Here is a 14,608-nt window from a genome sequence, read left to right as displayed (position 1 = left end):
TCACCATGTCAGCAACTTCCGTCATCTCACAACTCAAGGGCCTGCTCGTTAAGGCCGAGGAATTACCATCGAAATTCTCTAAAATCTACCCAACCGATGGCCAGTGGGATATTCTAAGCGACTTGAGCATGAGCTTTTCGAAAGCGGCGAAGAAGATTGAGAATGAAATCCAAGTGTTGATGGATTCGAGGGCTGAACGAGCTTGGAAAGAAAGCGAAGCACACAGGCTACGCGCACAGACCTTGAGAGGCGATCTTTTCGCGAATGGTCGATTGAAACACGCGCCAGTATTCAGAAGAAACATTGTCACAATATTTGAAGGCCCAAAGGATTCAATTTTCGATTCCGAGGACTTGAAGTTCAGGAAAGCATCCACTCGTAAGAGGTGTGAGCAGCTTCGAGGCTTGAGTCCTGATGGCGTGATCTCATGGGCAATGGCTTTTGCGCCTTCTCTTTGGGCTGGAGGCACGATGGCCTCGGATGTGTTCACCTGTCTCCTTGACGACATCGAACCTGAGTTGGTCCAGCCGTGGCCACAAACGATACGAGAAACGTTGCACGCACTCAGGAAAGATGAAGAATCTCTACAGAAATCTCTTGAATACAACAACTTGCTCAACGGCACGTCTCCTAATTGTGTGACAGACGAGCAATAGGCTAATAATAGCTAGCAATCGACAATCTATCACAGAAGCCAGTACACCATAGAAAAAGAAAACGCTTCGAAGATGAAAGTGAGCGAGTGGTACCCGTCGATGCACCGCCCGAGGACATGAGACACGATAGTGAGCAAGCAGCACCAGCCGATTCCCTACCACCATCCGAGGAAATGAGAGGTGTGGACACTTCTTCCTCTTTGAGGCATGGCTAACAATGCACCAACAGAAATGAAGCATATATACACGAATGGACCAGCTGACCACATATCGAGAATGCCAGAGCCATTCAGAACATTCGTTCAGAATGGCCGTTTGTGGAAATGGGAAAGAAGCCAAGGACTAAAGACGACAGGGTGCTGGCCTAGTTTGTTTCCTCAAGATGACAAACAAGACGTCTCGTTTACTATATGGTGTAGTCATGAAGATGGATATCGACTCAACGACATCTTCGGTTCACAGCTCGCATTATCCTCCTAGGCTGCATCAAAATAGGCACTTGCACCTCTGATGTAACAAGTATATCCTGCTGGAATCTTATATGACGCGTATACCGTCGAAGGGGTCTTGTTGTCGATAAACGTTGTCACATCGCCCGTCTCCTTATTGACGATCCTTATGTATACGCCTTTGAAGTGTATCGTCCTGTCTTTCGTGGTATCTGGGGGGAAGAAGTGGCTCTGAATGTCGTGCTCCTCTTCTCCAACAAGAGCTCGGTCGCCCGTCTAGACCAACACATGAGTTAGTAAAGGATACTTCGAGTGAAGAATAGGGTGTAGAGCCTTCTTACTGCCATGGTCAACAGATAGTAGGTGGCTTGAAGCAGGGCTTCGGGAGATTAGACTCGGAGGGATATTGTTGTTCGCGCAGAAACCTGTCAACCTATTGTTAAGAGAAGAATGCGACAGATCAGTTGTTTTCTACCTCGATGACTTGTTCGATGACTTGTGCTGAAAAGGAGTGCTGTAAGTGATAGATGGTAGTCTTCAAAGCGCAAGATACTGCGAACAACGGGGGTTGAGAAGTAAAGAGTATAGAGCAGTTGATGCCCAATAGGCGGGGCCGCAACCGGATTTACCCTGCCCCGCGGTGCGCGTCACACGCGCGAAAGCAACCATCACCCTGTTAGATAAATTTTCGTGGCATGGTCTTATTTGCTTTGCATTACAACCGTAAGGTACGAATCTGCTTTAAAGATGAAGACGCTGAAGTCGGAACGAAGTATATCACACCGGTCGAGCTGCTGCACGAGCAGACGAAGGGCACCGAGGTAAACTCAAACAATACTGGTAGGCAGGTGTGTGCTGCTCCAGGGCGTGGACAAGCTTCCCGGTTGAAAGTTCGGATCACTTGAACATTAGGCAGCTGCTTGATTTATGCAGGTCTGCAGAACTTCTCGAGCTGCATTAGTGACGCTTCAAGGGATTAAACCTGAGCCAATCACGCCCCTCCTTTGCCGCCTACTCCACACTTACCTAAAATTAGCCAACGCTTGCAGTTAGTTGAACATGGGACATGTATCATATAAGTTACATGAGCTGAGTTTGTAATGGCATTCATAGTATGGCCAACGGCCAATTGGAGAGGAGTGGCCAAAAGATCACAGAGTCAACTAGCATAGTGGTCGGCTGGCTGGGCACGCTCGCTGAACGCATATCGGCATTTTCAACCTACTAGTCATCGATTTTCACCGCGCCGGCAATAGAGGGTTGCCATTGATTCGTGCATCGGATTTTTGGCTTCTGCGAGCGCGTCTTTCATTGTCATGTGTGTCGGCCAACCACTCATATCGTTGTCCGCTCTTCAACACTTCAGGCTGCACTGTCGACACGCCTATCTTCCACATGGTGCGGCAGTCTCTTGCCTCCGAGCCGTGCATCAAAGGACTGTAGTGTTGGTACTAGCCAGCCTTAGTCTACTGTTGCCTACGCCAATCGCGCAAGTCTTGCATGGGACTTTCTTATAAAAGTAGGTCTAAGTGCAATGTCGTTTCCACACGCTCGCCTGTGCCTTTTTCGCAACATCACAACTCATCTGACACCTCCAATATCTACATCAACCACGGTGAATCTGTTCGCGATCTGCGGCAGTACCTTGCAGTCCTAAGTATAGTCACGTATGACTCGAGCCCGTCTATGCTTGTCTCTGTGTCCCTACTAATTCGTGAGTCGTTTCGCGAGTCTGCACCATGTGCGAAAGAATGCATCCACGAGTTAAATACGCTTGCGGGCACGAAGTCGAACAATACCCATATATTCATCAGTGCGACGAAGCGAAAGCGCGAGGCTCGGATTACGCCAATCCAACAGACAATTATAGTCTGGGCATGTCGTCCAAGAAGGGCAAGTGCCCAGATTGTGGAGCTTAGCTTTTGCTATGAGTCAGATGTATGCGGCACGCCAAGTTATATACTATCGCTGCCATCATGTAGAAAACGTCTGCTACACACGATCGAAGACAATACATATGCATAGCGCCATGAAGCTCAGACATATGCCTCTAAGCCAAGCTGCTCAGCAGCATACTTAAGCTAACTAACTAACTTATCATGAAAGGCAACAAGCACTGATCTCAGCTTGCGAGGCTTGGCTGTTATGCTACGTTATAAGATTACTCAGGTGTAGGCCGGAAGGATAGCGAGTGAGTGAAGAAACGTACGTAGAGACGAGCAAAAGATAAATCTAACGGACCTAGCAGGCAGGTGTCGGAATCAATGTGGATACCTACACTCACCTAGATTCTTTTGCCAGAAATTCGTAGCACTCTGATTGTAACATACTAATTGGGATATCATCCAAAACCTTCGTATCGCTAACCCAAAATTGCTCTGCAACACTACGATTTCCAAGTAGAGATGACATATCTTGTTCCACAGCTCTAATTGAGTTGTACCACCCGTGCCAGCATTTGTGCATCAGATCGCCGAAGATGACGTCTGATGCGGTCGAGGGGAATATACCCATAATAAGGTTTCGAACTCGGACATGGGGCTCGACATTATGAAAGGGTTTGTGTCCAAATCGGATCGTGAAAATACAGGATGCCAGCGAGAATTGTTCACTGAGTGGGCCGGCCAAAGGGGTGTCATAGTTTTCATCCAGCTTGCAGAATGGCTCACTAGCCACCAGCAGCTGTTCTCCCCTCTTAACGGTCGCATCAAAATCTCCGACTCGGATATCTTCCATCGCACTGAGGAATATGTTTGCCGGCCGAAGGTCCCCATGGACGTACCCAAGATCTTCAATCCAAGCTAGGGCACTAGTGATCTGTTAGATCCACCGCTCTTGCTTGTCTAGACTGATCGCCGTCATCGAGGATTTCTCTATACGAGAGTCTAGGGTCGTTTCCTGGCGATGCATAAAAAGGCCTTCCGGAATGCAAAGTATGCCATAAACAATGTTGGGGTGTCGATGTTTCATCAGTATTTGATATACAGCCTTTTCGTTTTCCAGCTTCCGAATGCTCTCCTCCATTTCTTCTGCTTGTGCTTGGACAGGGTTTTCAAAAAGGGTCGGACATTTGAAAACCACATTCCGGCTAATGGCGTAGACGTGCCCAGCAGAACCTCTGGAAAGAAAATTATCTGTCGAGAGACAAGGAAACGGCGGCCGCAATCGTGTAGTCATTTAGAGGAACATATAAAGAGCCTCTATTGTACTATATGGGTTGTGGGTATCGTTCGGAACGAGCGCTGGCATAAGAAGACTTAATTCTCGATGGAGGAGGGTTTGTGTCGTGGGAGGAGGGTTTGTGTCGTGAGAGGGTTGAGCGTTAAAGGGAGGCTAACGCGTGCTTGAGTGAACTGTTTCAGTACCTGCAAACAAAAAGTACAATACAGGGTGATTTGATGGTAGAGCAATGCAATGCAGTGGTGGTGATGAAGGTTGTCAAGCCTCTCATAAAAGTTTAGGATGGCCTGCAAGAACGTCGTACCGTGGCGCGCAAGCTCCGCGTTCCAAAATTAATTCATCCCGCTGCAGCTAGAACTCACACTAACCAACACCGCCATTACAGCTAGCATGACCCTCCTGCGTCGCACACAAATATAAATCGTAGAGCCTTTGTGAACTGTATAGCGCTCAAACGTAATTGGCCATGGCCGCAAGCGCCTGCAGTCGGCGTCTATTTACCGCGCCTTCGCCGTCGCGGGCTCTTTCGTCCTCCAAAATCTAGCTGACGTTGCGTAGACGTCATCGGATGGCGCCGGGCTGACTAGCTAGCCTATCAATGACTGTATTGCGTTTACTGTGTCTGTTGAGCTGGGTCTTTGCTCCGTCGTCGCGTGGCGTGTTGCGGCTAGCGAATTGTTGCATGTGCGTCCTTACCATGGGCCGAACGACGACCTACGGCCGCCAAATCGACATGGAGGGACGCACGACGGTCTGTAGGAAGTTCTCGCTGTTCGTGATGCTGTCCAAGTTGTGTCACATGATGTCTGTCGTGAATGCCATGTACACGATCATGGGCACAAGAAATGACGGTGATCTCCGCGGAGGGAAGAACCGAAGTTGCGCCGAGCCAGCCTGATTGGGCTGCGCGTTGGTCGCGTCCTCGCGTTCTACATCCTCCTTGTTCTTGACTTACCCTTCCTGCAATGAATTTCCGGCCAAGGCCACGTTTTTCGTTTACGTTTCTGTAGTATGTAAAACTGCGCATGCAAGCTCATTCGCGCGACCAAAGTACGATCCCTCGCGCGACTGCAAACAATGGCATTTCCGCCTCGATTGGAGGTACTCAGATCTAAGCCCATAGGAGAAGGATTGAGCAGTGTTTGCAATTCATTCAATTCTCTATGTAAGGAGCAAGGGATACCAGCTTCTTTGTCTGCTTTAGATTGGATTGGAATTGAAGGTACCTTTGGCCTGAATATGTCAATGTGCATCTCTAACGTGCTCTTAGATGTTCAAAATTTATCGCTTGCTCTCATTTCAGCCCTTCAGATCCTTCCTGCTGCCCGTCTCCTACCCTCTAAGACAGGCAAACACCTTTTTAGCAACCTCTCGAAGCTTCACTCTGCAATCAGCTCCGACGACTTCGACTTAGAAAGAATAAGGCCCTTGTGGAACGCAGTCCTCAAGAATGAATCCGACGATATCATTTGGCGACAAGTCGAAACCGCTGTGACCGAATCGACGCCTCCACCTCGCCTCTCCTCGTCCTTCCAACAAACGCCCCTGTCCATCAACACAGGTAGCTTCGCAAACTCGACCGAGCACCGCAAACATGTAGACGATGTGCTAAAAGAGGAGCTGGGACACTTGTACGTTGGCATACCCCGTTTCTTCGAGGCATTCTTCGAAGACGTGCCAGGACTGAGACCAGCGGCGCAGGCTGTGTTGGACAAGTGCAAGGAAGGGGATAGCCCGCTCTACCGGTTGGAGAGCGGGTGGCAGCGCTGGCCTGGAGGGGCGAAAGAAAGGGATGTCTTGAGCTGGTTCGCATCGCTTATAGACCAGCTTCTGGACTTTGCGGAGGAGCATATGCCGGGATCCCGTTGTCGACGGCGACCATTGGCACAGCCCAATCGACCCTTGCAAGGCTCCGCCGCCGACCGCAAGCTGGATATTGGCTTTGTGGACGATCCGAACGCCGGCGTGGACTCGAAGTGCCGCTGGTCACAAATCCTCATACCTGGAGAGCTTAAGAGCAATCCATCAGCCGACAAAGCGTCCAAGGCGTGGCTTGACCTAGGCCGGTACGCGAGGGAGGTGCTCGCCGCACAAGACAGCCGCCGCTTCGTTCTTGGCTTCACTCTCTGTGGTCCATTTATGCGGCTGTGGGAGTTCGACCGACTCGGGGGCATCGCCTCTGAGCAATTCGACGTCAATGAGGATGGACTGCAGTTTGTGTCTGCAATGCTTGGGTTCCTCTGGATGGATGATGAGCAGCTAGGGTTTGACCCGACGATCGTTACAGTTGGAGACAAGCGGTACATTGAGATTGAGCGGGAGAACGGGAAAGAGCGCCTCGTCGTTGACAGGGTCATAAAGAGGGTGCCTTGCGTCGCTGGTCGGGCAACAACCTGCTGGAAAGTTTATCAAGAAGAATATCCTGGCACGCCGCTCGTTGTCAAGGATTCATGGCAGTATCCGGAGCGGGAAGAGGAAGGCGAACTGCTACGCGCGGCGACTGAGAAGGGGGTGATGAACGTTGCAAGGTACTTCCACCACGAGACGGTTCGTGTAGGTGGTCAAGACGACGACATCCGCGCAAACGTACGGAAAGGCCTGGACGTAACGAAGGCGACGAACTACAAGCCAGAGAAAGCGATGCTGCCACCGAGCACGACCGGACGCCGGACCTCGCGAAGGGATGGAAGCAACAACCTCATCGGGCGAAAACGATCCTCGAGTTGTACGGACGCACCTTTGCCGCCTAGCAAGCGCACTTGTTCAAGCTCCCCAACGAAACGTGCTGTTGCCAATCGGGTCCACCGCCGTGTCATCGTCAGCGACTACGGGAAGGCTATCTACAAAGCAAGCTCCCAGATCAGTCTGCTGGCTGCATTCGAACAATGTATCGAAGGGTATGGGTCGTTGCATACACGAGCAGGCATGCTTCAACGCGACATATCGCTAAACAATCTCATGGTGAACGAAGATAACGATAACCCTTCCTGGCCCGCGTTTTTGATCGATCTCGATCTTGCCATCAAAGAACAGCGCGAAAAGTCTTCAGGCGCTCGGGGTAAGACTGGTACCAGAGCATTCATGGCAATCGGGGTTCTTTTAGACGACGAACAACACTCCTACATGCACGATCTTGAATCATTTTTCTGGGTGCTATTCTGGATATGCATTCATTATGACGGTCCGCAGGAAGTGAGGATCGTTCCACGGTTCGATAAATGGAACTACCTCGATTCAGAAGAGTTGGCTGGCGCAAAAAAAGGCGTTGTGGATGATGAACGAGACTTTCTCAAAACAGCCCAGACGAACTTTACCCCATTTTACCAGCCATTACTCCCATATGTTAATAGGCTTCGGAGGAAAGTATTTCCTAATGGTGAGAGATGGAGGTCTCCCAACCCACAGCTGTACCTTGATATGAAGCAGATCCTCCAGGTGGCTCAAAATGAGCTCAAGGAAACAAGATGTGCCTAGCACAAGAAGTCTAGCGAAGACATTCACAGGCTTCACAATGCCAATAATTAATACGTTAGAGTACGAACTTCTGACCCCCACACTAAAGCAGTACCGGCAATTCACCTCTATCAAGTTAACGCCCGAACGCTTTTGCAAGTCAAATCACTCGCTCTCTCGCGCTCATGAGGGACCATTTTCGGGCCTCCGCCCAGAACAACCCCCGGTCCTCACCGTTTGTGTGCAAAACGGGTTTTCTGTAGAGAGGGTGCGCGGGAAAGGACATTTACAGCGATCTGGTGACAGTAAGAGCTGGCGAGAGTTGCGCTAGCGCTTCTAAAATCTTAGGATCGCCTATGACCGCAACGCCAGCGGCACGAATCTTTTCTTCCTAAGTCTGCATATCCACGTTCTGCGGCTACGCAAAGACAACCGTCCGTCGAGACATCAACCAGTCATCCTAGACAAGATGTGAGAAGCCCGGTAGAAGGAGAATCACCGCATTCTCTGTTGCCACCATTCGCAACACTTCTGTTCTATACCTACAGTGCCCGGATACAACACATTTATCTAACTTCCGTCTCCTACTAGTTTCTGCGCGCAGAGATTTGTCTGCCAATATACATGTGTCTCGGCTCTAGGCATTCTAGATCTTGTGAAGCAAGAGTTTTAAAGCATCACTTGTGCAGATCTCCTACATTTGCTTCGAAGACGTCCCTCTCCCTCCCTCATCTCCACCCCTCGGAAATTATGCGGGATCAGCGAAACAATCATATTACCAAGTTAGGAACGTGGCGTGAAAAAGTGTGGATTACGGTGCAAATCCGCGGATACAGTACCCGCCAATTCGATTTAATTTGATTGGTTTGGTTTGTTTGGTTTGCCCGGAGCGGTCGGCGTGACACACAGCTGACTCGTCACGTACAGACACTGTGTTGTCCCTTACGCCGATCAACTCGTCTAGAAAACATTATTACAGCCGGTGGACAAAATTATGTAAAGGCAGACAACCGGAAGAAGTAGGAGTATGCGTGGCTGACAAACGCAGTGAATCGAACAAGGTTCTAGTCCTTGCACCTTGAGACGAACTGGCAGGTATTGTCGATGCGCAGCCTCCAGTCGCAGCACCTTCACCATATCGCCAGCACGAGTGCACACAACCAAGATGCCCAAGCGAGCTCGTTCCGCCAGCACTGCAACCGTCTCGGACGTGAGCGCTCACGACGCCCTGCTGCCTACCAAACGTCGCGCCTGCAGCACACCGCTTCGAAGCCCGCCACTGCCCCTCACGCTCGACAACCTCGCCCAACACATTACTCCATGTGTTGATCAGCCGTGGCGTCCGCGGTGTACGTTATTCTAGCCCTCCGTATGTTATAACACCAACGGTCAAAGTATTCTAACCCAACCTCGTGCAAACCTCTACCATCGTCTAAAAGTCAATTATGCTTAAGGTAATTAGATGTAATCCTTCCAACTCGGCTTAACAAGCTCTTTTACTCTATTTCTGTCTTGCCGAATCCAGAGTTCAGTAGTACCAAAGCTGCCTAGCCAACATCAAGGATGGTCCACATGAATGCTTAAGGTAACTGTGGTGAACAGAGATGTTCGAGAGAAGCATACACGAACAAAGAAGTACAGAGAGAATTTCCTTGGCTCGCATACGAGTGCGTTATTCAACAGGGGAGTAACTCAACAGTTGACAGTCGTTTGGCATCTTGTAAGCAACAAGATCCGCACTAGGTCATCGTATGCTGTATGTTAGTAGAGACCTCAAGCGCATTCGTGTATGAAGATCTCTGAAGCTTCTCCAACCTAGACTTAGATCTTTCCAGTATAGCTCACCAAGCTCCCCATCGCTGCAGGCTTTCGCTTTCCACGTCTGCGACTCTGACATACTCATGCGAAGAGCAAAACCCAGTCAGGTTGCTGTAGGCGATGGTCCGGACTTTGATGGCAAGTACCAGTGTCCACTAGAGACCATGATGAGGGTTATGTGGATGTGCATCCGGTCTCAATCTAGTTCTCACCCCTTATAATGTGGACATCTGCAGCCATTACGACTGCTCGCAAGCCCTATACCAGTGGCCAGGAAAGCTGAATACCGCAAAACTATGTGGATCTCCCAACAGCTACGCATGCAGCTGTTCAGGATCACTCTCTCATCGTGTCACTCGCTCTGCCCAGGCTCCACTACTAGGAATGTGTACACGGCGATGTAACTCTCCACAAGTCCTTTTTTAGACACATGGAGCACGTACAAAAGACAAGAGCCCCCCATATTCAGTACTGCACCAATTCTCGTCAACATGACACTCTTTGTACTAGTCAGCCTTGCGATCTGCTTCTCAGTCGGACCCATACTGAGCAGCACGCTCACTTACCTCGATATGAGAAATTATGTTCCCGAGTACGATTACCGTTGGGAGAGGATTGCAGGAATCGTTTTCGGCATCGGTTCAACAGGCCTAGGGATCACTGGCATCATCGCTATCGCGACTGCACCCCATTCAACAGAGAAGATGTACTATTGGCTTGACGCAGTCATTATGTGTAACCTCCAACTTCTCACGAGCAACAATGTCAGTCTGCCTCCCTTGATTGCTCATCTTCTACTAACATGAATTTTAGCTCGCCCGATTGCTGCAGATCTTTATCTCTCCTGGCCGGACTATATGGGCAGTACATCTAGTGGCGACCTTAACTATAATGGACATTGTTTCTGCGGTTGTGTAGGTGGATTGCATCTGTACTCGAAGCTATCTAATCGCAAATAGAGGCAAAACAATATCTCCTGCTTACGAGTCAGCACTGCTTGCTCGTCTCGCTGCTGCATCGCTTCTATGTGCGGTACTTTCACGCGAGCAAGTAAAGGCCCACGAAAACTCGGGATTTGAGCGGAGAGACGAAGAATATGTGCGGTTGTTGCATACTTTCGTCTTTGCCAACGCAACTGCAGCGTCTATCCAATTGTGTGGCGCGATCATTGTCTCTAGTCTTTCGCTTGCTGGCAGAAGCACTTCCGCCCAACTACGACAAGGCATATTCATGGTGAGTTTCCGTCTGTCTTTGTTACAGGATCTAATGCGTACTAGGCCTGCACTGCTACACAGTTGCTGTGTCACCTTCCTTTCTATATTAATCGGATTTGGCGTCGACTCGTCGTCCCAATAAGCGATCAAATAAGAAGACTGCGCTATTCGTTCTCCCATAGAATAACAAGGAATGGCACTCTCTGAATAGCACAACGGCAGATTTGGAAGGGTGGGGCATATTAAGCGCAACGAAGCCCCCTAGCTGAGTGCATGGAGCCAAGGCGCCCTGATGTTTTCAAAACTAGGAATTAGAATGTAACTATAGGAGGATTTGGTCCATGAACTATCTTGTATTGAGGGTTAAGGCCTTACGCATCCGTCACCTACACAACATACGACAACCTACCTGTGCTAATACAAAAAGATTAAAAGTTCGCAGCGGGCAACACTAATAATTAATAACACCGTACGCGCGTTGTAAATATCAACTTTTCCATTGTTACACCTAGGCTCAATTCCATAGACCAAATAATGTTAGGGCTTCCTCGCATAATGCTGGATTCATATTCTGCCATGCGTGATTCGGACGTCTCTGGTCTTTAATAGCCTTCTCAGAAGGAACGATAAGTCTAACAGTCTATGCCTCTCTATTCTCGTCTTATGGAGACATTCCTAGCAGGTCATCACTCAAGCGTGTTGGGCGCACATCTTCTCTGGCCGTGCTGTCCCGAGTGCTGTTATCAGGCGTACTAACTTACCGTGAAATATATCAGCGTTCAACGTCCATCCCTGCGTAGCGGGACACCCTGTGTGGCGGGACGCCACAGCCACCCTCCACCATAACAAACTCAACAACAGGTCATAAGAATAGATATTCTCGATATAGTAGCCTTAAGCTACAAACTCTATTCTCTCCAGATGTCTCTTAGAAATAGGTTCGGCTTACCGTGTAATACGACAATTTGCTATGAGCGTCACGCGACCGCCTCGCTTTGGCTAGCTGTCGGTGCGTCCAAAGCTCATGCATCTTGTCCAAAGTCTGTCAGATTACAGCTTGATATATCAGCATCCTATCCCGAGCACTGCGCTTAAGCTCGAGAGGTTGTCGTGCTTCTGTGCTCATTCCAAGTCCGCCTACTAGAAGTGCTAGATAAGAAGAACCCCGCACACTTAGCTTAAAGCAGCTTAGCTGTAATCTATCGCTGCTGACGCTAGACCTGTGGCTGTGTGGCCGTGTGGCTGTACCATGCTTTTGCTAAGCGCTCTAAGACACCCGAAAACTGGCCAGAATTGGGAGCAGGGCGAGGTTAGAAGGCCGTGGCGTATGGATCGTGTTAACGAACACACCCCACATCAGAACCGCAACTAGCCTCTGATACAGTTCTCAAGCCATTTTAAGACGCAGTGCAATAGACGACCACAGCTAACGCGATCGCTTCCATGCCATAGAGATAAACCGTCGCGCCGCCCTACAGCTCCGCAGACCCGCTGTTGGTCCCTCGTCCAACCAATCCCTTCCCTCCTCTCTTACATCACTCCCAAAAGAGTAACTCCTTATGAGGACCGTAGATCGTAGAAAGGATCCACGGAGTTTTGCTCCATCCAATCTCCTCCAACATATTCGTAGTTTCGGAGCGGAGCTCCGATAGATGGGTGGGGTGGTGGATGGTGAGATGACGACCTCCCGAAAAGTGCATGACACGGGTTCGACCTATTAAATAACTTATCCCAGCCTTCTTGATCCTCAGTTATTGATCCTTAGCGGCGCTGGTAGAAAAACCGCATTGAAGGATGACCATGCACTATAGAGTCTTCTTCGGGTCGTATTACTGCCATAGCAAATCCTACTCCTTGATCAGGGCCGGTGGCCACAAACCTGACACTCCGACCATAAATTCTAACAAGTCCAATGTCACTGTGTATCCTGACAAGTATAGCGCGAACAGACCGATCTACTCTTTGAAAAGGCTTCCCAATAGTTTCTCGGGCGTCTATGATAAGGTCTTCTCCTAACTAACACGATTAAAAAGTCTGTGTTATGTGGTGCCTCAACGGATCTCACCAAACTTTTTGCCTTCTCCTCCAGCTTCTGGTCATTAAGCGCAAGTTCATCAACCCGAATGATTTGGTCTTCTCCACCCATCGACGGAAGTTCGACTGAGTCGACTCCAAGAATCTCGTCGGTTGGCGGAGGCATCAGGGCGCGTCTACAAAAACTGAAGGCGGTGTAATGAGCTGATATTATTTCAAAGAAGTCTGCAGCGTTGACATAGCTGTATGTCATGACATGGGTTAGGTCGCGTAGCGAGGTTGAGCAGCGAGATTTCCCGGATACGCCGCAGAAATCCCGGCTTGGCACTGCCACTGAGGTGAGATCTTGAACCATCTTCCGCTTATTCCTTATTCTCGAGGCCTTCCCACTCCACGCTCGAATCCTTTCTAAACCCAATGACCATTGAGCATCATGGATCATTGTTATTCATTCTACGGCCCTCTTTTGCGTCGTCTTGCGCGTAATCGCTATGACAGATACACCGCGGCCAGCAATAATCTGTACACGCTAACACAACACTTTAAACAACAAACAATCAAGTTCTTAGGCATCCCTCCGCTGCCCATCTTCGCTCCATACGTCCAGCGTAACGCCTGACTGCGGCTCTAGCAGCATCTGGTGCCCGCACACCCCTCTCCTGATGTTCAACTCCGCCGTCATCCGCGGAAAGCTCGCTGATCAGCCTCGCCTTGCCCGCCTTGTCCCAGAAACGCTCTCGCAGTCCACTCCCATGGCTACCACATCCCAAGCGGTATTGACCGCTCCGATCAGTGTACACGAATGTGAATCGTTGCTCGACACGGCGGAAGGGACAACACGGAACAACTACATCAGATTAGGGACTCTCGGCGCACGGATAACGGCTAATAGAGGAGAATGCTGCCTTAGAAGGCAACTCGACAGAGCTGGAGCAGAATATTAGTAAGGACTGGACACTAAGAGATTCTAAGGGTGCTGTCGAATGTAACATCTTCAGCGGCACAATTCTCATTTAGTGCGCTAGAGTCATCAAGAAGTTCGCCATTCTACAATTGCACCGACTCAGTCTGGCTATGGCTATTCTCAAAACTAGACGAGTTGCATAGCTTGCCGAACTTGTAGGACCAAAGGGGAGACATCTACAATTTGCACCACTAGGTTTGCGGGCGCACGGGTATGGGTCTGTATACTCCAAACCAGGGGTGTCAGCGTCCGACCTCATTCTACAAGAGGTGAACTGGTTGATGGACCGCCAGAGAGATAACCAAGTTTGAATCGCAATGCTGCGGAGCTTTGGTCGGCCCGCTTGCTAGACTATGCATAGCCATAGGCCTGATAGCCACAACCCGCTCCGTTAGATTACATTACGATTTTGTCACAATCCTGTGCTAGCTCGAATTGGTCATCGCTCCAATTTAAGGTACCGATTAGAGTGGCGGCCCTACAAAAATCAATCGCCCCTCACAGCCTTACGGCTAACTATCACTTCTTAGTAGTGTCGTAGGGCTTTCTGAAAGCGATAGAGTCGCTTAAGGGGTTGCGAGAGTGATGCAAGCGTGGTTGTGACCTTCTAGCGCAGAAGTCTAGTTTTCACATAACAAGAGGCTCTTTGCGAATCATGCAGTCGCGTTTTAACGCATGCGTAATTTTCTAGTAAGCAGCGTTAAAGCACTGAAGAAATAGTCTTAAAATCCACCTTAAGTTGAGTATAGTCGAATTCAGGACGTGGGGAGATGTTCTATCGCTTTAAAGTCAAAGTACATACGATTTGTTCCGTCACGGCGGTTGTTCTGTTACGCGTGG

At 49.6% G+C, this 14,608-nt stretch overlaps 4 protein-coding genes across 4 annotated transcripts; all 4 read left to right on the top strand.

The window, feature by feature from the left end:
• Nucleotides 1-5: 5 nt before the first annotated feature.
• ALTATR162_LOCUS9776 (uncharacterized protein) lies at nucleotides 6-1,136 on the top strand (the record flags this gene model as incomplete). The annotated part of the gene is made up of 3 exons (XM_043317410.1): nucleotides 6-621; nucleotides 672-836; nucleotides 886-1,136. The coding sequence occupies 3 exons, from the start codon at nucleotides 6-8 to the stop codon at nucleotides 1,134-1,136; spliced, it is 1,032 nt and encodes a 343-aa protein (XP_043173345.1).
• Nucleotides 1,137-1,800: 664 nt separating this feature from the next.
• ALTATR162_LOCUS9775 (uncharacterized protein) lies at nucleotides 1,801-3,393 on the top strand (the record flags this gene model as incomplete). Its single annotated transcript, XM_043317409.1, has 3 exons — nucleotides 1,801-1,945; nucleotides 3,266-3,296; nucleotides 3,351-3,393. 3 exons carry the CDS (start codon nucleotides 1,801-1,803, stop codon nucleotides 3,391-3,393), a joined length of 219 nt encoding a protein of 72 aa, XP_043173344.1.
• A 2,131-nt stretch (nucleotides 3,394-5,524) lies between these two features.
• On the top strand, nucleotides 5,525-7,759 carry ALTATR162_LOCUS9774 (uncharacterized protein; the record flags this gene model as incomplete). The annotated part of the gene is made up of 1 exon (XM_043317408.1): nucleotides 5,525-7,759. The coding sequence occupies one exon, from the start codon at nucleotides 5,525-5,527 to the stop codon at nucleotides 7,757-7,759; it is 2,235 nt and encodes a 744-aa protein (XP_043173343.1).
• Nucleotides 7,760-10,047: 2,288 nt separating this feature from the next.
• ALTATR162_LOCUS9773 (uncharacterized protein) lies at nucleotides 10,048-10,474 on the top strand (the record flags this gene model as incomplete). Its single annotated transcript, XM_043317407.1, has 2 exons — nucleotides 10,048-10,320; nucleotides 10,370-10,474. 2 exons carry the CDS (start codon nucleotides 10,048-10,050, stop codon nucleotides 10,472-10,474), a joined length of 378 nt encoding a protein of 125 aa, XP_043173342.1.
• Nucleotides 10,475-14,608: the final 4,134 nt, after the last annotated feature.

The sequence above is a fragment of the Alternaria atra genome (genome assembly GCF_907166805.1).
Source record: "Alternaria atra isolate CS162 genome assembly, contig: 30, whole genome shotgun sequence".
NCBI lineage: Eukaryota > Fungi > Ascomycota > Dothideomycetes > Pleosporales > Pleosporaceae > Alternaria > Alternaria atra.
The sequence above is the reverse complement of the archived record's forward strand: the minus strand, read 5'-3'. Positions and strand labels throughout refer to the sequence as shown.